General features: G+C 39.9%; 1 protein-coding gene across 1 annotated transcript in view; it reads right to left on the bottom strand.

The window, feature by feature from the left end:
• cfap299 (cilia and flagella associated protein 299) overlaps window positions 1-20797 on the bottom strand; it is an 80815-nt gene that overhangs the window by 13589 nt on the left and 46429 nt on the right. The window contains exon 4 of the mRNA XM_073466733.1: window positions 5519-5661. Within this exon, the coding sequence (XP_073322834.1) occupies window positions 5519-5661 (143 nt within the window). The remainder of the gene's footprint in view (window positions 1-5518; window positions 5662-20797) is intronic.

The following is a 20797-nucleotide window of genomic DNA, read 5'->3' as shown; positions in this document are numbered from 1 at the left end:
CTTAAAAGTCTTCACTAAACACAGGGAGTGAAGAGGGAGAGAGATAGAGAGAGGAAAGAGGGGAACAGCCAGAGCGCATAAACAGATGGTCACTTTGCTGGGGAACATTAAATAGACATCAGAGATGCTGTAGGCACATCTGGAGTGGCAGGAAGCCGGGTGCACAGAGCTGCAGATCTGTGGGATAATTAGATGAGGGTCAGGACTTTAGTGTGTGTATATTTATGTGTGTGTGTGTGTGTGTGTGTGTGTGTGTGTGTCTGTGTTGGAAGCTCTCAGTAAAAAGTAATGGAGATTTAGCCTTTAAATCTGTGATATTGTATATTTTGAACAGTTTTTTCCCCCTACATGTGCAGTATCAGTGTCAGATTTTGATTAAAGTTATTTAAATGCTTCACCCAGTTTGCCCTGAAGTTACAGCAACTAAAACAGACCAGTTTCACATGTGTCTCTGAAAGTTATTGTCTCTCAGAGGCAGTTATATGGTCTCATAAAGCCACAGTCATCCATATGTTTGTGATTTTTGCAAATTCTTATCAGTTACCATCACTTAATTTCAGTGTTAACAAACGTTTCATAGCAAAAGTGCAGTTTTATTAACATTTTTACTAATATTGCTTCTATTGTAATGTGGTTTTGTCTTATTAACCACTTCTGAGATGTTAACTCTCTACAGATGCAACAAGGAATACGCTGTGCTTGATTTACTTTAACCAGGTTTCCCAGGAGGTCAGAGGCTTACAACATATGCCTTTACAAATGATGTTTATATGACCCACCCACCCAGTGTGCCTGCTAAAATAAATCAAGCCCAGCGTTCGACTGATTTTTGCTCCTTGCTGCTCCTATAGAGCCAACGCAAAGATCCTGGAGGTGACCGAGAATGTCCTGTAAAAAACTGAAAATACTTCAAAATATGTGATTGAGATTTAAAGGTGCGCTATGTAGTTTTGGGTAAGAAATCTAAATTTAAAGAGACGACACACAAACTCTCTTTGTTTTCGTAACAGAATAAATAAACTGACCTTAAAGGACAACACAATTTCATACTGTTTTACTTTGGTGGACCCTGCCACCTTTCTAGCTTCAAACTGTGTTCTGGACCTTATTTTCCTCTGAGAACAGCTTGTTTATTCAGTTATAGAAAAAATAAATATTCCTGAGTTTGTATTATTACTTCATTAGTATTGTAAATATTACAATTCTGAGTTTGAACTTCTTCTCCAAAACTACACAGCGCCCCTTTAACCTGATGATAAAATGTGTAATTTTTTAAAGTTTTCTCATAGAAGAGATGAGCAAACGGAGATCTATACATGAAATAAGTGAAAATTAACAGTCACAAGAAAACAACCTGTTGTTCATATTTTGAAACTGACATAAAATCGAAACAAACTGCACTTTGATATGGTCGATAATTACACGTATTTCAGGTTGGAACTGAGGAATGAGGCAAGTGTGTAAAAGTTGTTTGTGAAGAGTTATTACACCTCCAACCAATTTTCTTTTTCTTTGTCTTTTAAATTCTCATACTTTGCTCCAAGGAAGTACTCTGCTACTGCTTTTTTTCCCCTCAAGACACTGCAGACTGTGTACGTGAACCTAGCCACCCTGCCTTGCTGGAGGTGGGAGGTGGAGGCCAGAGCTGGCGCTGGTGTCGCTGCTCTGTGTTCTTTGTGGCTGTGGAGGAGGAGGAGGGACAGGATTCAGAGTCTTGCGGTGGGAGGTTTAGTGCACTGAGTGGGCAGCAGCTCCAGCATCTGCTCCCTCTTAGAGGCAACCACACTGGGTGTTATTGTTCCCGACAGAGATGAAAAAAAAGGGGGGTGGGTGGGAGGGTGTGGGTTAGGGGTGGAGGATGACATAGGGAGTGGGGAGGGGAAGGGGAGAGGTAGCAAAGCTTAGAACGCAAGGTTAGAAAAGTTGGAGATGAACACAAAGGGATGTGTAAATCTGATCAAGTGGAGTTTTAGTGGGTGAAAAAAGAGAAGGAGAGGGGGAGTGTGAAGTCAGATGTCACATGGAGGGAGGGCAGGGAGACCTGTGTAGGGGGGAAGCCTCATAAAAGCATCATTAGGGAGTAGGCTGCACCTCCAGGCATGCTCGCTCAATGACTCACACCTACAGCTTGTTAGGGCTTCCACTTGCCAGAGAGGAGGCCGAGTTCAAAGCCACGAGTGGGGTTGTGTGTCAGAACACATGGTGAGAAATGGATAAATAAAACAACAAAGCTTCGCATGTCTGACACAAGGGAAAACCACTTCCAAAAATAACAGACTGTCACTCTTGTTGTCTTCTAACCGCTGTAGCAGAAAACCCTCTTATACAATCCAAATGTACCACACTTTTAGTATTAACATGGATATTTTGCCTTTAAAACTTCTTATAAACACATATCTTGTGACATCGCAAATACTGTTGATAAATGACAGGATATTAACATAACACAATTCTCCTGGAATGGCACAAATGAGTGTGAATATGCGTTGAAAATGTTTTGTAATGACCAAAATATTTGCGCTCATCCCAGGACTTTATGACCCCAAATCATTAACATACTAGACTTAATGGGAAATAAAAGAAAAAGCTGGAATTCAGACAACGCACTTCACGCACAGGTTGGTGTTTATGTATGTTGCTAACAAACAAGAGCTATGTTTGTGGTGAATAAACAAGGACTGCAAAAACACGCCAGCAATCACTTTTGCGCCAATATGGCAAGCTAAAAAAAACATTAATTGCTCTTGTGAACATTCATTCTTGACCATGGAAACACTAGTTTCACTGAAAAATCCCCCTTTACTCAAGGTCCATTTTCTTAGCATTTCTGGAGTTTTCAATTGCATCTCATATTTTTCATCAGAGGATGCAGCTGTCAAACCTGACACATGATGATTTGTTACATAGCACCATCTGGGAAGTCATCCTTAGAAACTGTTTTTATAAAGGGCAGGCACCTTCCTTTCATGGTGCCTGGACAAATCACCATGTATCATTGGCTAACTTCAACCAATAAGATCAGCACACTATATGTAACTACCCATAGTGGTTAATCAAATGCCAACTCTTCTTTCAATTGAATAAACTCTCCAGTTCTGATATAACTGATGCTATAGCAGCAGCTTTATTAATTTAACATAATTCAACATAGCTTGAAGTTTATCAAGATGGATTCACGAGATTCACGTGATCCATCCATTGATAGAGACAGCAAGTGACCGGCCAAGAAAAAAGCTACTAGTTGGACCCTTTATTAAACTGTTAAATCTTGAGGGGAATTCTGTTTTTATTTCTTTTCCATCCGTACTCTTACTTTTCTAGTTTGGGCCGGGCTGTCTGTACATACATTTCCAGTTTAAACATGCTACCTAAACCACTGCTTTTTTGAGAGTTTGGGGTTGTCAGTGCTTCTAGTGAGCTACTGTACTTTGACCTACCTGCACTTACTATAGTTGCACTGACAAGCAGTTTTACATTGCCAGGAAAAATGATAATGGTCATATCAGGTACACTGTGTATCACTTTACTTCCAAATACTTAAATGATATGGTCAAACTGGGGGTCTGTTTACAACATCCATGATCGTAATGTTCGCCCCAATGGCCTCTGTCATAAAATGTGACTCGTGATTTGGCTCTGATTTAAGCTGGAGAGTAAAAGCTCAAGGCGACAGGGATGATGGTTAAAACCGAGAAAATCACATGCAGATCATGGAAAAAACTAAATTTACCGTTAGAATCTGTCCACATCAGGACATCAGGGATCATGTTCAGTGAGGTTATCAAGGGTGCGTGTAATTTGGCTGAACTCTGAAAATAACCATGTCGTACACACTCTCGTTCACCTCTTGTGTAGTTGTGTTTGTCCTCAAGAGATTTCTCGCACGTATCTGAAATGTTGGTAATATGTTACTATGCACGAGCATGTGGAATGTGGGAATGGTTTTGGCTCCAGTAATTTGCTGACAGCTCGCTATGTACACAGCTCTCCTGATAGACACCGAATTATAAAGATGTCACCTGCACCACCGAGGGATACAGACTAGACTTTAGCTTACAACTGTAAGGTCAACAGTTCACTTGTGGCTTGGCCTGGAATTGTGCGACTGGCACTGATGAATGTAGTTGTGCAACATACAGTACATGATGTATCCTGGCTAAATACGCCCGATTTAAAGCATCTGAAGACTTGGTTTTCAAATTCAAAGCAGCCATGTGTAGAATAGGATTATTTTACAAATTATTCTAATAGTATAGATTTTTTTAGATGCTTGTAGTTTTCAAATTCTAAACAAACTGGCTAATTATTTTGGTTTTACTGCCCACAGCTTTACTGATTTAGTGAATCAAATGGAAGACAAAGTTAGCAACTACCTGATATATATTTACCAATATTAGGTATGAGGTGTTTAATCTGAATCAATTATCACAGGCGCCTTTCAGACAAACCACGCAACACCTGTGCATGAAATCACATGGAAAAACACCTGATTAGTGCTAAAACTGACAATTATTTCCTCCGCCAAGGAGATATTTTTTGCCCATTTGTTTGTTGGTTGATTGGTTTGTGAGCAGAATTAAACAAAAACTACTGAACAGATTTCAGCGAAACTTGGATGGAGGATGGGTCTGGGCCGGTATAGACCTCATTACATTTTGGATCCACATGAAGGGACAGATCCAGGTATTTTTTAAAAATGTTTCTCCAACGTTGCGATTCTTACTTTACACTGCCAGCACAGGAACTGTAATCCGGACAGGTTGGGGCTAGCTAGTTAGCATGCTAACTTCAGTAGGTATCTCTACAACACAATACATAGACCTCATGAAGTAAAAATTGCTATTTTCACATTCTCCTGATAATTTCTGTTCATTTTTAAATGTTTTCGACTAAAAATCTTAAAGTTAAAATGACATAAAACATAAACAATTTTCAAAAGCATCCCACTTCAAATCAGCAAGAAGAACACAGACAAAAACACAAATACAGAAATGTGAAATCACTAGCAAAGCACATGCTAGTGTGTTCATATAGAAGCACATAAAGTCAATCACGTAAATACATTTCCAGGGCCTCCACAAGTAAATCAATCAATTTGTTGATGTATTTATCTTATAACTGTATCTTCAGTTGTCTTTGTAATCTTGAGGCCTCTCATGGCCCTAAAATCTATTACATTTATCTGTGATGACAAATTTGCTGAACATGAAAAGATCACAATCTCATGGTTTGAGCCTGCTTGTTCAGACAGGTTCAGCACTTTGGCAGCTCTTCCCAGCTTTACTTTAGAATTACGCATGTATTCCACATCTATGCTGAGGCCACAAGGGCTGGTGCTGTACATACTAACTATATTGGCCCTTTGCACAGCTCCTTCCGAGCCTATTGCTCTCTCACGTCAACCCGAGTCTTTAATTCTGGATAATAAGATTTCCTTACCCTTCAAATCTTGTCAAATCCCACTCGAGTAAAGGCCTCCCCGACCAACGTGGACATGCTACAATGGATGGAGACTTACCATAAATCCGAGCGTCCTGGCATGAGCCTCTTCTTTCCGCTGAAATATGGTTGAAAATCTTGGGTCTTGAGTCTGTGGGCGTAGTCTATATAGCCAGATACTTCCTGTCCAACAGTATTATGATCCCTTATGAAAATGACCGACTGTAAAAAAGAGAGAAAAAGAAGGAAACCCTCTGTGTAAATAATCATGGCCATCAAGCCTCTCCTGAGTAAAAGCCAGGAAGGCCAATGTCACTTGTTAAAAGCGGACAGATAGAGGGGCTCTGTTACAAATCCTCCCACTTTGAAATACAGAGGCTCGTGTTAAACTTTGAATCAGGTCCAAATCAGAAACGACTCTAACTAATGTCGTCCTGCGATGGCCTGAGCTCACCGAGGTGGGCCGTCTACAGAATATCCTGCTCAGATAAATGCGTGGGACTCGAGCTGAATCCTTCGACTTACAGTAACTAGAGTCTCAGTTCCGTTCTAACACTCCTACAGTCCAGGCAAGAGTTTAGCTTGAAATGACATGAAATGTGCAGTCCTTAGCTTAAACTTATAAAGTTAATACTGTAAGTTGTGTGAAAAGTTGAAGGTTGGAAGTCAGGTAAAGACAGGGGCCCTAACAGGGTCCTTAAAACGTAGATACAAGCAATAACCTTCCATATTTAAAGGAATTAGAGTAGAGTGATAGATGTATCACATTTTAGGGCATCCTTTCATAGTTTCAGCCTCAGTGTAATCAGAACGTAGGGATTCAAATTACCTATGCAAACCTAACATTACCTAAACTGTGCCTATGATGTAGCTGTATTTAACCCTTTATTGTAAGCTCAGGCAGGCAGTCTTGGCTGTCATTGTCTGTCTATTCTTTTATCTGTCTGATCTGGAAGATGTGTCCACCTTTGTTGCTCGTCTTAATGGCTCTCTCTTTCATTTTCAGTTTTGCAAAGTTTTTCCATATTTGAGTCAAGGCTCTTACACCAGGTCCACGTTGCCTGCATGAGCAGCATGTGTGCCTGGTGGAACGTCTCTCTGTTCATTTCAGCACACGTCTTACACAGCCAACGTGAGCAGCGCGGCGTGAAGCTGCAGCGCGGCGTGAAGCTGCGTCATCAGGAGATTTGGAGCTATTTTTTCTGTAACGCGTGCGGTTTTCAGGAAAAATAGACCTGAAAACAAGCCGTGGATAGACATATCATCATTGAACCAGAGTATAAAAGTAAACTACAACTAAGCTAAACCCTGTAACTAAACTACAGTTTCAATCTATATATGTGAATATGTCACAGACATGAAAAGAATAAATGCGACAGGTATTTTTCCTGTGCTCTCTCTTTTTGTTTCTTTCTCTCTTTCAATGAGGGTAAAAGAAAATCATCATCATCTTTATTGATCATTTTCAAAGGCTAACTCCATGTAGAAAGATAGGGATGCAGCAGCAACACATACACATATGTTCGCTGCAGCAGTTCAGCAATGCAGCCGTCACACGCTGCTCATGCAGGCAATGTGGACCTGGTGTAATAATGATTTGGCCCGAGGTACAGTACTGTAAATTAAACTGATCTTTCCTGACTAAAGTCAGTCAGAAAGAAATGGGAAGCATATCGATGTTTATTTCAATCTTCCTAACATTTTAGTTGACTAAGTTGGATATTTTTAATGAGCACCGTTTCCCACAAGCCTACTCTCATTATGACCAATCAACCGCCTTGATTTAACAATAGCAGACTCACTTGCCTTTGTAATCACATGGAAAACCACATGAAAATGTGCTTTGATGTGGAGGTCTGTGGACGAGACCTCAGACGGACCCACATCCAAACCTTTTTTTTTTTTTTTTTTTTAAAGAAACCAGCTTCAAAAGGGACCGGCAGAGAACTATGACTATGACTATGATGTACCATATTATCACACCTGAGAACAAGGTATGGACACTCAGACCCAATACCCTGGTTAGTATTTTGTTAAATACAACAAAAAACTATTACATTTTTTTTTTTTGGCAAAAAAGGCTCAAAATATGAACACAACAGCCAAACATTACCTGGGGGGTTAAGACACCTGCACAGACCCTGTTTGAAACAGGTCAGACATCTCTCTCTCTCTACAATTGCTACCTCATAAAAACATTTATCAAAAAAAGAAAAAGACAAGGAAACGACTGGATGTGAAGGCGACAGCTTGGCTGTCTATAACCCAAACACAGATTTCTGATTAGAACTCAACACGGCTCGGATTCTCCAACGTAAACAAAACACATAAATCTAAAGACAGTCATCCGGCAGCTCAATACTTTGAAGTGCGCGCAAACCAGACATAACCTGAAAAATAAGGATGACAAATGGCTTTGTCATCGCATTCAGACAAAGCCAATGAAAGGCAAGTTGTCCAAATCCCCTCAGGTGACAGCAGGACATGAAATGATCTTTTCATGTCGATTTGATGGTTTAGATAACACATGATGACAATGGATGAGAAGAACTACAAACAGAAGACACGCTCAGGTGTGAAGAGGTTGTTTTGTCTGCCAAAGATAAAAAGCTTTTCTTTGTTTTCTGAGAAAAAAAGAGGACTCTTTTTGTGTCTTACTTTTCTTGTTTACTCTGAGCCTGAATGAGTCCCACTTGTCGGTCTACAGTAACACAGTAAGTGGACCCAAGCGGAATACCTCAGCTAGTTATATCACATTTGTATAACTGTCAGGACACGGGCCATCTGTGGATCCCTTTACTAAAAAGGCGTGAGATAACTAGCGCTCCAGAGCTCAGAAGAAAAGAGGGCTCCTTTCTCTCTGCCTCTCAAACGTTTAAAACAGATGCTATCAGGTTCACAGCTGGCTGGAGGCCTGGACCAGATACCCTATCTACTGGCTTCTGTCCTCCTGCAGCCAGCCTTGAAAAGACATCATCAGGTGGACAAGGCAAAGGCAAAGGCAAAGGAGGCGAGTAACATTTGGGTAGTGGCGATGATAAAAATATCAGTTAAATTCATCTATGGAGGATACATCAATCAAAAAGGTAAGTTTGCTAAATATGCCAGTAGTGATAACATTTTACTTCTATACAGTACTTTGTCATGGGATATTTTCAGATTTTGTAATTGTGTTTCCATGAGCCAATTATTTAGATACAAAAAAGGCTTCAACTTGGTTTATAGCAGGCTGCTGATTGGCTTTTTTTTATACTTATATAATATATATATATATATATATATATATACATATATATATATATATATATATATATATATATATATATATATATATATATATATATATATATATATATATATATATATATATATATATATATCTATATATATATATATATAAATAAAATTGTCCTTGCAGCAATATGCAGCAATCAGGAATCACAAATATACAATGAAAAAAAACAGTAAGAACAAAATAATCTGATGATTTTTCTGTAATAAATGCTTAAAGCTGCTATAAGCGTTGTTGTCGTTTTAGCTAACTTCCTGTTCGTTTTGCAGTTAGCAATCCCCTCCCTCCTCTCTACTTTGAACACGGAGCGGTAATCGCGAGGCATAGCAGTGAACAGGATGATCCTGCCCTCTACAACCGTAATAACTACTGCAGCTGCTAGAAGGAGCCGCTGTAGAATAAAATGTAAATAGGGGTCGTAATGAACTGCTCCAACCCTAGTACAATGTTATCAAAAATAAATGAATATCAACCAAATCTAAAAAAATTAGACCCAAGTCACATTACAGTGAAATTATGCATTAATCATGCTGTTAACACATTTTTGCTCCGTGTTTTTCCCTGTTTTGCAAGACTTTTCAGAGCTGCAGAAAAAACATAAAATCAAGATGAAAAATCTTTTGAATTTTGGTCTTTTGCCATCTGCTTCTTGGAACAAACATGTAATTTTCAGAGAACGTACACATGATTAGCCTTATTCATTGTGTAACACAGCTCAGAAGAGTAATGGAAACTTCCTTAATAAAAGGGCATGATTAGGTTTTGTTCTACTCACTCGCCTTTGACAGGTAAGCCAAAGTGCATTTCACTCTCAGGGAACTGTGGGAGAGAACGACGGAGCTTGACATGCTTATTTGCTGCAAACAACCAACATGATTTTCCAGCCTCTGTGTTGGAGAGAGCTGGGGGACCTCCACCTTACACCATGGAAAACAAGTGGAGGCCTTACGTCACCTGGCAGCAATTACCAAGAACAGGTGCTGTGACCTCACAGGGCAGCGAGTGAGAGGCCCCCGCTTTATGGCAAACATCAGTCTGGTTAGTGGAAGCTGAGCGCTGCACAGGTTCCAGGTAGAGATTCTGGCTCTTTGTGATACTCAATATTCAGTTTGCTCCTCTCTGAAACACTTTTTTTTGTGTGTGTTCACAGTTGAAATTTCAGCTGGCTGGAAGGAAAACACCAGTGACCTTAAGATAAAGGTTGGATAAACCGGTAAAGAACAGTAGAGCAGGAGTTTCCTTTAAATCCACGATCTGTCTGGTTAATTAACACAACAAAGCCTCCCAAATCCTCATGGGTACCCCGCCCTCAAAAAAATCCACTATGAACATGTTTATGCGCTCAGAAACAAACAGTGAAACTTGAACAGTGTTGACAATCGTAATTATTGTGGTCTGTGAAAACTGTGCAGGGATCCCCTGCCTCTTGACAATAAGTCAAACCTACACAGATGTGAATTACTCCACAGACCTTTGGCTAATCTTTCAAAGCCCCACGGCTGAAAGAGAGGGATTTACAAATTCAAGTCAAACAGAAGCTGACAGAAGGCTGACACGTACTGTGCCCCTCCTTTGTGCTTTGACAATGTCCTACAGGTGGGGACACAAAGGCTGGACCACCTGACATCCTGTGGCAAGAGGAGTGTGTGTCTGAGTGAGTGTGTGACTGTAGGTGTTTGTTTGTGTGGTGTGTATGACACAAAAAGGCAAAATGCCTAAAGAGAGTGAACTAGCCACCAGGAGAGGGGTGTTGAACCTTTATACTGTTTTGGTTACAAGTGAAAAGTCAAGTATCACAATCTTGTTTACCCATTGTTTGATATACTGTTTTCTGATTTAAATTTCAGATTATTTTAAGTTCTTGTAGAGGTTAAACAATACTTTGAGAACTCTGATGTAGAAGAACATGTTTGCAGTACATTTCCAAAAGCAAAATATTGAAAAAGGGGACTGTTTTGGTTTCTGTACAAAAACTCAGGTGCGATTTTGACCCTAGTGTCAAATGATACTTCAAAGTTGGCAAATTATATTAAGCTTGCTGACTTGTACTCATCTTGTCCTTATTTTTAATTTGCCTAACATCTACTTCTTGGTAATACAGTATAAATGCTGTCCATAATAAAGCATTATGTGTCCTGTGCTGTGCCATTGTGTGTATGGCTCCAACTAATTATTGTTTTTATTCTCAAATAATCTTTTTTATATTTTTTTCTGAGTCGAAAGTGATCGCTTTAAATTTGTAGTTTTCCCTGAAGAAAATCCTAACTTAATTAAATTGACAGTAATATAATGATATAGTCTTCACATTGTAAAACATGGAACCAGCAAATGTTTGGCAGTTTAGCTCAATAAATGACCTAAAGGTCCAGTGTGTAGGATTATGGGGGATTTATCAGCAGAAGTTAAATATAATATTCATTTTATATATAATAATTAAGAAAAAATTGAAAGGGGCGATAAAGCGGCGACATCTCCGCGACCCTCACGGAAAAGCGGTAGAAAATGAACTGAACTGAACTGAACTGAACTGTTTTCATTGGTGTATACTCACTTGAAACTAAGAATTGCTGTGTTTTCGTAGGAGTGGATAAACAGACACTGGCTTTAGAGAGAGTCTTTCATGTTTTTTTGTAGTAGCAGACACTGTAGGGTAGGCTGAGGCGAGGGCTGTTCTGTTGGTTGCAATCTGCAACCACACCACGAGGTGCCACTAAATCCTACACACCGGACGTTTAAACACATTTGTTGATTTACTTTCTGTTAATTGGCTAATCGAATTAATTGTTGAATGGTTTCAGGACTTTTATTATGTGCATGTTCTATTCTGTCTCAGCTCTATTGTCAGGGGGAGGGCAGATAAGACAACATGTTTAATACTACACATTAATAAATCAGATAAAACCAATTATAATGTCCATGCATCAGTCATTACAGAGCGAGAAAGTGAAGCTGTAAAACATGTTTATTACCGAATATATTTACAAAGCTGTTTCGACTCACTTATGTGTGTTTGTCACCAGCTCAGTGTGACTAACCTGTGTACAACACTGTCTGCTTTTAGAGAAACTACCCCACCCCACACACACACACACACACACACTGACACCACCAGCCCCCATTGCCCCCTCCTCCCTCCATTCTCCAGCCCACCTCTGCCCACACCGACCCCCCCACTCCCTGGGAACAATCCTGCAGTGTCAGGGAGCTGTGCAGGTGTCTTGCGGTGTCAGCTGCCATACTGTTTATTATTGGTGGGCTGTGCTTCAGGAGGAATCCCGGGCCATCACTAACAACTGTGTAAATTTGTTGGGGTAAGGAAAACATGGCCTGTACTACAGGAATGTTTTTAGGTGGGAGCCCTTTTTCTGGCAGGCTTTACTCATGTCCCCTTTCTGGATATCCTTTTAGGAGTGTAAGTGTGTGTGTGTGTGTTCCCCTTTTCTGGATATCCCTTTAGGAGAGTATGTGTGTGTGTGTTTGTGTGTTTACTCAGATTCCTGTTAGCTACTGTAACAACAACAGTAGCTACTCCTTCTGGGATCCACTTAATGTATTTACAACATTCAATGAAAAAAAAAGAAAAAGCATGACACAGAAGATGAGAAATCCATAAGACTCAACAATATAATGACAAACACTGAGACAAAACTACACAATAATTTAAAATCTGACAAGTTCAATAGATAGCACTACATCATTATGTCATCTCTTAGAGATATAATGTCATCAATAAAGCAACACAAATCGTGTGTCTCAGAATAAATCAGATGGATCTTTCTCTCCATCAATGTCATATATTTAGGGGCAAAACCAGGACCATGTTTAAGTACTCTTAATTTCTTATGCAAATAAATACAATCAATTATGACTTCCTGTGGCCTTAAAAAACAAACAAATTCCAAGCCTCCATTGCTTTGTAATTTATTGTTCTCTATATCGCCCAGTTCTACATGGGAGGATTACAAAAAAGTCCTTCAGTCCTTCAACACTTCCTTGTCTGTACATGTTCTATGTGTCATCTCAGTTGGTTTGTTCTAAGCTACCTATCACCTGTTTAAATGTCCCATATTATGTTCTAGTTCAGGTTCATCCTTTTTTTAGGGTGCCTTCTAAAAAAAGTTTGCATACTTTAATCTTCAAAAAACACATTATTATTTGCGTACTGTCCACTGCTGCAGCACCACTATTCACCCTTTTAGTTCCTGTCTCTTTGAGACACCCCCTCTCGAAAAGCCCTGTCTGCTCTGATTGGTCGGCTGTCACAGGACTGAGCAAGCTCTGCCCACCATGTTTTCGCATAAGCTCTGCCGGGGGATTTTCCAAACAGAGCCATGCTGGGGGCACTGCTGAGGGGCAGTGACTGTATAGTTTTGACATCACAACCTTACTGAAGTCCTGACAGCTTGTTTAAAGGTGTTACTGAATATGGACTGTTGACATGTCTCTTTGGATTGAGCGTGTTGACACTTTCACAGTATATATACAGTACAGCACCTAGACCTGCCTTCTAATCAAAAACGACATGGAAATCTCACTTCCTACAATAAATGACCTTTACATTTGCTTTAGTACTTGCTTTAGATAAATAACTTCCAATTTCAATTTTTTTTTCAGATCCTTCCTTACTCTGACTGGTATTTGGCTTTGGACGTAATTTGCTCCATTTGTATTTCTTTATTATAATGTAGGATTCCCTAATATTGTCAGTTTTTCCTTTACCAACGTGTGCAGCTTGGAGCACACGGTTGTGTGTTGATGTGTGTGTTTTTACAGAGCGTTTGGGGAGGGGTTAAGGAGTGGGACGAGGGTGATTACTTATTTGAGTTGGAAGTGACTTCACACAGCTGGCTTGTGTAATGGATGCAACCATATGTGCTGAGGTGTGTTGCATCTGTGGGGATCTATCCGAATTACACATCCTGGAGGATATGTGATCAAGAGCCAGAGCTCACTTACTGAAGAGTTTGTGGGCAACGACCCAGGTCATCGCAGTCACTAACCTACATTAGCCAGCGCTAACTGCTTCGACTTCAATGTGAATGTCACACTGAGAACTCTTCTTAGCAATCACATCACAATTCATCAGAGAATCCAGCAAATTGTACCAGAAATGCATATGTTTCAGAGTTCTTCTGATTATTTTTTTTACTTTAATCACAACAAACTGTTGATCATTGTTTAAATAAATAAAGTCCATGAAAATTGTTAGTTATGCAGGTGGTAATGCATTTCTTGACTCACATTCAAAACACAAAGACAGTATCTGTCAGACTTTTAAATATGGTGGGACTGGATATATGGCTTATCTCACAGTCAAACAATCCATCTGATAATCTCTTTAAATGATCCCAGTTCTCTGCAGGTCTGTACTACTTTATGGCCATACTGGATTCACATGCTTTTTGTATCAATCTGGTAAAGTAGCTTGATTTGTCAGGTATTTAATTTCTTCTGATCAGCCATTTCCACCAGTTGATTTTATCTATAAACTGTATATGAATTGAAATGTTATGAAATTTACTATATCCAAAAATGCAGTGAAATGATGATGTGATACAAAATTACATATTCTGTTGGAGGAGATTCTACAATCTTTTTTGCAATTACACTAATCGCACTAATTAAAACTAAAATGTAACACTGCTGATCAATTGACAAATGTTGAAAAGGGCCACAATTCAGTCTTGGAAACAGCATCTGAATTCAGTTCATATGAGAGCTTTTTAGAGACATACACAGATACCACACACAAACAGACCTATTGTACGCACTCCCTCTTTGTAAAATGTGTTGGAGTGTGCCTCCTAGACACAAGAGCAGGGCTGTGAGTTGTTTGTACAGTGCTGTGAGTCACCGTAATCTGTTTGAGCACCCTTTAACATACCCTCTCATCACATGCGCTGCTGATAGACTGCAGCCACCCTTCTCAGACGTCCCTACATTCTCTCCTGGCAAGTGCTGTTGCTTTTCCATCTGCTAAAAAGTCTGAATCCACGTTTAATTTTAAAACAAGTCTATATCTACAACAAAAATAAATAAAGTCTAGCGCTTTGATTGTTTCCATCCTGGAGAGAGATGAACCCATTGCAGTTTCGCCACACAGATTCAGTAGCCACTATGACTTTACATATTTGAGTGTTTACAATGCAAACATAGTATTTTTAACCTTGTCATTTCTGTCACTGTGCCATCATGTTACCGAGACACACATCACATTTCTAAAGCTTTTGTTTGTAATTGTCAAAACAGGCCTTTTTGTGTGTGCATGCAATAAGGATGGAAATAATCAAAAGACATTTCTTTTCCTTTCGTTTATAATTACAGGGTGTGTCACTAGACAGATGTCTTGGCACCGGATACAAAAATGCACAAGTTAACTGTTCAAAAGGCCTTCTTGCCCTTCACTGTGGTTTAATGTTATATCTGTATTCTCTTAAAGTCCTGCACAAAGCCTGGCCAGGCCACACAAAATGGTGCAAAGAAACCTTTTTCTTGTTTCTGTGCAATGCATTGTAGCATTAGAGGATTTTCTCTTTTTGTTAAAGGAGACATATTATGGTCATTTTCAGGTTCATAATTTTATTTTTGGGTTACTACTAGAATAGGTTTACATGCTTTAATGCTAAAAAACAAACAAACCGTTATCTCACACTGTCCAGTCCTGCAGCACTGTGTTCCCCCTCTGCCTGAAACAGATTGGTCAGCTCACACATTCCTGAGCCAGCATTGTTAACAACATAGCACCTGTACTTAGTCAATGTGCCAAACTTGCTGGTAGGCATAAATTATGCAAATGTGTGACATGGTGACGTAGTGTGATGTCATAAAGTCACAGAATTAAAGGTGGGACTACTGACGAGGCATTTCAGGGTTAGGGGTTAGTGTTTTCTGTGGGAGAGAGGAGCTTCTGTTGGTGCAGGAAAGGCAAAAAACAAAAAAGCACTATAGGTCTATTTAAATGATTTAATTTTTGTAGCTCATCTCTGTTCATTCCTTCTCAAATGTTTAAAAGCATTCTATTTAAGTTTGTTAATGATCTACTTCAACAATAAATTGATGTATTGTCAAATTTACATCAGCCTTTATTTTGTTTCCCTTCTTCCTTCAGACCTGGGATGTAACAGCGTGTATGAGTGCGTGTGGTTTTGCACATATAAAATGAAGGGCGTGTTGGTGCATGTTCTTTGTAAGAGGTTTTTTTGTCGCTCATTTGACATTGTATGTCCTTGAAGACCACAGGAATTTCCTCAATTTGGAAAATTCTGGGAAGTTAAAGTATGCAAAGGACAGAAGGCCAAATAGTTCTTGGAGGATATATGACTTAAAGCCCACATTAGGTGACACTGCAACATACACTATACAGTATGTTTGGCTAAAATGCTAAATTCTGGGTGATGCATGGCAAATACGGGTGCTTGGATTCGGGGATGTTTGGTTGTTGTTTAGACGTCAGTTTAGCAAAAAACAGATTTGTACATTTGTTTACCCCGAGTGCTCCCCATCTGCATCCATAAACAGACTGCAAGGGTGTTTGTGCAAGAGACGGAATAAATAAATCCAGAAGCAGGTGTCCTCCTATTGGGCTTTCTAAACACCCAATGGTGGACAGCTACGCCCAGTGAGGTTAGCCATGAGGGCAGAACAACTGTGGCCAGATACCAAACGGGAAGCAGCTCGGTCAATCAGTAAGTAAGGCAAGGCAGCTAGCTCCAACCCTCGGCTGCGTTGGCCTCTGTCTTTTTGGAGAACTCGCCAGTAAAGCCATCACCACAAAATAAGTGGCTTGAACCCACACACTTCAAATTACAGGGCACTCGGAATCAGAAAATGCTATACTGCTTTTCGCAATTGGTGTTTTAGAAATTCTATTAAAACCTCCTTAGTTTGGCCCACGATGCAGCTCGGTTGTTTTTCTCCGGCTGCATCGGCTCTTGTCGGCTGGAGTGTGAACTGTGTTATGTTTGGAGAATTTTCATTGTCCTCACAAATGATGAACTACAACAACAGATACTGAAGAGTACACATGGCTGCATTAAAAACATTGTAGTTCGATGGAAAAAGCAGAAATATGGAGCAGCATGGTTTCTGATCTGTGAGTTATGGTTGTCTTTGGAGGACATGTTGGACGTGCCTATTAAACTCAAGAGCTCACTGGGAAAGAGTAACATAGTCTCGGTATGCTCTAACTTTAGTAGTGCCAAAGCAACTTCCTGCTGCCGCATAAAGCAATGATGGGAACATGAAAACATGACCTGGAGCGGTTTCCCAAAACCAACACTTCAAGTAGCTTAACAGCAACTCAATCTTTGCACAACTGTTTTTAATGTGGATTTTTGTTGCAAGGAATCTGAACAAAAGTGAAATTGTCCTTCACATAATTTGTCATTTTACTTTTTTCAGTCACCTGTAGCGAAGCACTAGTCAAAACCCAAACCTAGAAGACATTAAAACAGAAGGAAAAGTCCATGTGCAAAAAATGCAGAGCTGTGACGACAGAACCAGCAGAGTGCTCTGCATTCGTGGACCATCTGCTGTGCAGTTCAACACACCGGGAAGAGTAAATCTTTTAGAAGGTACTTTTTTGAGGTGTATTTGCTTTTACTACCAAGACAACTAACTTTGAATGTCCATTAATTCACCGCGCAGTACTCAGTAAACTAATGGAATCACTCGAAAGTATGCAACCTGTTAAAGAAAAGAGTTAAAGGTTTGAAGTCTTTGGCAGGTGGCAGACATTTTCCTAGTCCTCACAACTGCAGCTGATAAAGGCCTTCCCCATATGGAGAATGAGCTGTCAGCCTGACAGGTGGCATCACTTACGGCGCTCGGTGCAGAGCCCTGTAACAGAAAAGGGGTAAAGTTTCTGCTCCCTGGAAGAGAAAAAAAAAAATCCTGCCCCTACAGTAAATTAGTCGCATGCCTGAATTCAGCGAGGAATTACGGGTTGAGAATAGCAGGCGGGTCTGGCACATGTGGTCAAAACACAAATCAGTCAAACGCCATCTCAGCTACGGATTTCAGACACCAAAGTGACCAAGCAAGGCATATCTTTTCCCTCCCCTCCACTCCTACAATCATTTTCCACATTCCACTGGCTTTTAAATTACCAGTGGGAAGAAGAATACAAGTTTAGCCTAAAATATATGTGAGAGCAGTGCGACAGAGTTGCCTGTCCACTGGTGAGTTTGTGAAAGCTTGTCTAAAAAAATAAAAAAACAGGATTATGGTGTCATTAACTTTGTGGGTACTTTAATCCTTTCTGTTGCATTTCCTGTCCTGTTAAAGGACTGAGTCTTTTATTTAGCCCTGCGTATTGCAGTGGCAAGATTTACTTGCGTTTTAAAAATGATATTTCAATATATAAAGAAACTATTCTGAGGTTTCGTGGCTCAAAATTGCAGGTCTTAGATTGATATGTTATGCCTTTAGTACTTCATATATGTCACATCAGTGCATTATCGTGCAGAATCTAACAACATATTGTGCAAGAAGAAATTTAACTTTCTTCAAACCTGGACAAAGACATGGAGAATAACATTAGCGTAGGCTGACTTGTTATATCATCCTAAACTGCAGCTGCAGTGTCTCAGTTGGCAGATTTTTTCCCACACAACCTATTTGTAGAGGGAGTAAATGTGCAGAGCAATGCACTGTGACATCAAATTATTGTTTCTATTTATCCTCCCTAAAGCTATTTGAGCTTCATCATTAGATAAAACTTCAACCTTGGCTGCCAATAATGCTCAACAATAAGAACAAGAAACAACTTTATGGGGTTTGCAGCTTCACTGATCATTTCCTGCAAATAAGGCTTCAACTGGGGGATGTGGAGCAGATGGACGAAACAAGCTATCATATGTTGCTCAAACTTGTGGCAAAAGAGGCAAGACATCAGCCACTGTCTCTTCTATTACCACCTAAAAAGTATTAAAAGTCAATGTTGAACTGTTGTTCGCCCATGGGGAGGGTTAGGGTCGCACAAGTCACAGCACAGCAGAAAAGCTCCCTCTTTAGGATGGACACTCTTATTGTTGTGTGCTCAGATCACGTGCACACGCCTGGTTTTTCTGCGCACAGATTTGAAAATAATGCAACTTTTCTGTGCAGCTGATGCAATGCCTCCTTCCTCTTAACATAAGCAATGGTAGAAGCTTCAAAGCTTCAATGCATCCTGGTCAGCCTGAGTTATCGTCCTCCATTTCAGGTCAGTTCAGGCCTTGACTCTGACACCACAGTAAAACTATACTACAGACTTCAGTATTCTGCAAACCAAAGGTCACCAAACCTAGGTCTTTTCAGTACTCTGGGCTTTGCTTACAGCATGTGGGACAAACCCACATAACAGTTATCACTCCAAACATAAAAGAGTGGACAACTAGTTTGTTACCCTTTGCAACCAAAGACTGATGACAAATGGCCTAAATCAGACACCAAAGATGTCCAACTTAATTGGCTGTTGTCATTGGCAGAAAAATCTTCAAGGAGCATGAAAATGAAACACGCAAAATCTTCAAAACATATCTAGAGAAAGGTGAAGTCAAAGTCCTGCACCAACATCAGTAACTGTACCGTAACTCCTCCACCCTAATCACTTTAGTAGATAGGTAAACTCTAAAGCCAGAGACCAAGAAAACCAAGAATCCAATCTGAATAAAGGCGTACATCCAATGAGCTTTCTTTAGCAGAAATGCTAAATGTTGTGAAACGTTGATACGCGGTAAACTCTAAATCCATGTTCTCAATCTTGAATTATCTATTCTAAATGATGTTGTCATGTTTAAGAGTCTGATGAGACAAGCAGAGCTGTGAGCATATTATGTATTTTCTGACAGAAATGAGCAGTATCCATCTTTCAAAGTGGAAAAAGATGAACACATAACTAAACACTAAAGTGCTTACATACAGAGATCTGCTTGTGCAGGTGTGTGAAACTGGTCGGTGTGATTTGTAAAGCAAGCATTTATCAAGATCAGAGCGCCTGAGAATTTGTTCGTGAATGCCTGACATAAGAGTCTTGAGGTTTTCTTGTCTTTGTTTTTCAGTGGGGAGCTGCTGAGAAGCTAAGCTACTGTGTTTTCTTGGGGGAACAAAGGCGAGACCTCGAGGTAACCGTAGCTGTGTTAAGGATTTTATTTCTCATACATCTGTGTGAAAAGGGGGCATGCAAACAATGTTACCATCTGTAGTAGACGCCATATCATCTGTGACAACTGATTCAACACTGTGGAAGAACAAGGCTGTTTATATTGAACCTGATATGCTACAAAATTAGTACAATAGAGTGAAGACTGTCAATCATCACTTTACTGGGTTTTCTAGCAAAATACGTTCCAACGCATGTCTAGTTTTTTAATATCCATCTACAGTGGAATAACAAATCTGAGGATTAAAATAAACACGTCGACTATGATTTTATCTGTCGTATGTGACAGGATTTTAAAGTTTATTATAAAGTGAAACTCTTTTTTAGAAAAATCTTATTTGAGATTGAATTAAAGTGCAGCAACCAGGTGCAAGGTTGCAATTAAACATTACAAACGGGTAAGACGTAGTATGATACCTGCCAACATTCGGCTGGGAAGAAGACAAAGATATTCTGGGGTATCAGTAAATTGTCGACCCTCAACGCCCCTGCCCTCATATAACCCTGCATGGTATGATGCAGGGATGTGAGAGTAAAATGACTTTGAGCAGTAAAATCCATTTTTCAAAAAAGGCACAAGACGTACTAAAGCCACCATCATTGCCAAGAAGACCATCAGTAAGAGGTGGAAGGATAACACTAACCCTAACAGAGTGGAGGCAAGACGAGCAAGCATGAAACACAGGACACAAGTCTTGCATAGTCTGGGTCCAAAAATATGAATTCACCCACTCCACCAAGTTGACTGATTCTGGGTATTAATGTGGAAATTAGCGTAACAACTTGGTGAGGTCTTGCATCAAATTGAGTGAAATTCAGGTCTTCTTGGGACCTGTTTTATCTATTTCCGGCTGGAAACTGAGCAGAGGACTTGAGCGTGCGCAGGGATGGTACAAGCTCACCCCGGCTTCTGGGTTGGGTTG

Source organism: Pagrus major, chromosome 5 (assembly GCF_040436345.1).
Source record: "Pagrus major chromosome 5, Pma_NU_1.0".
NCBI lineage: Eukaryota > Metazoa > Chordata > Actinopteri > Spariformes > Sparidae > Pagrus > Pagrus major.
Note: the sequence above shows the minus strand (reverse complement) of the source record. Positions and strands in the feature narration are given on the sequence as shown.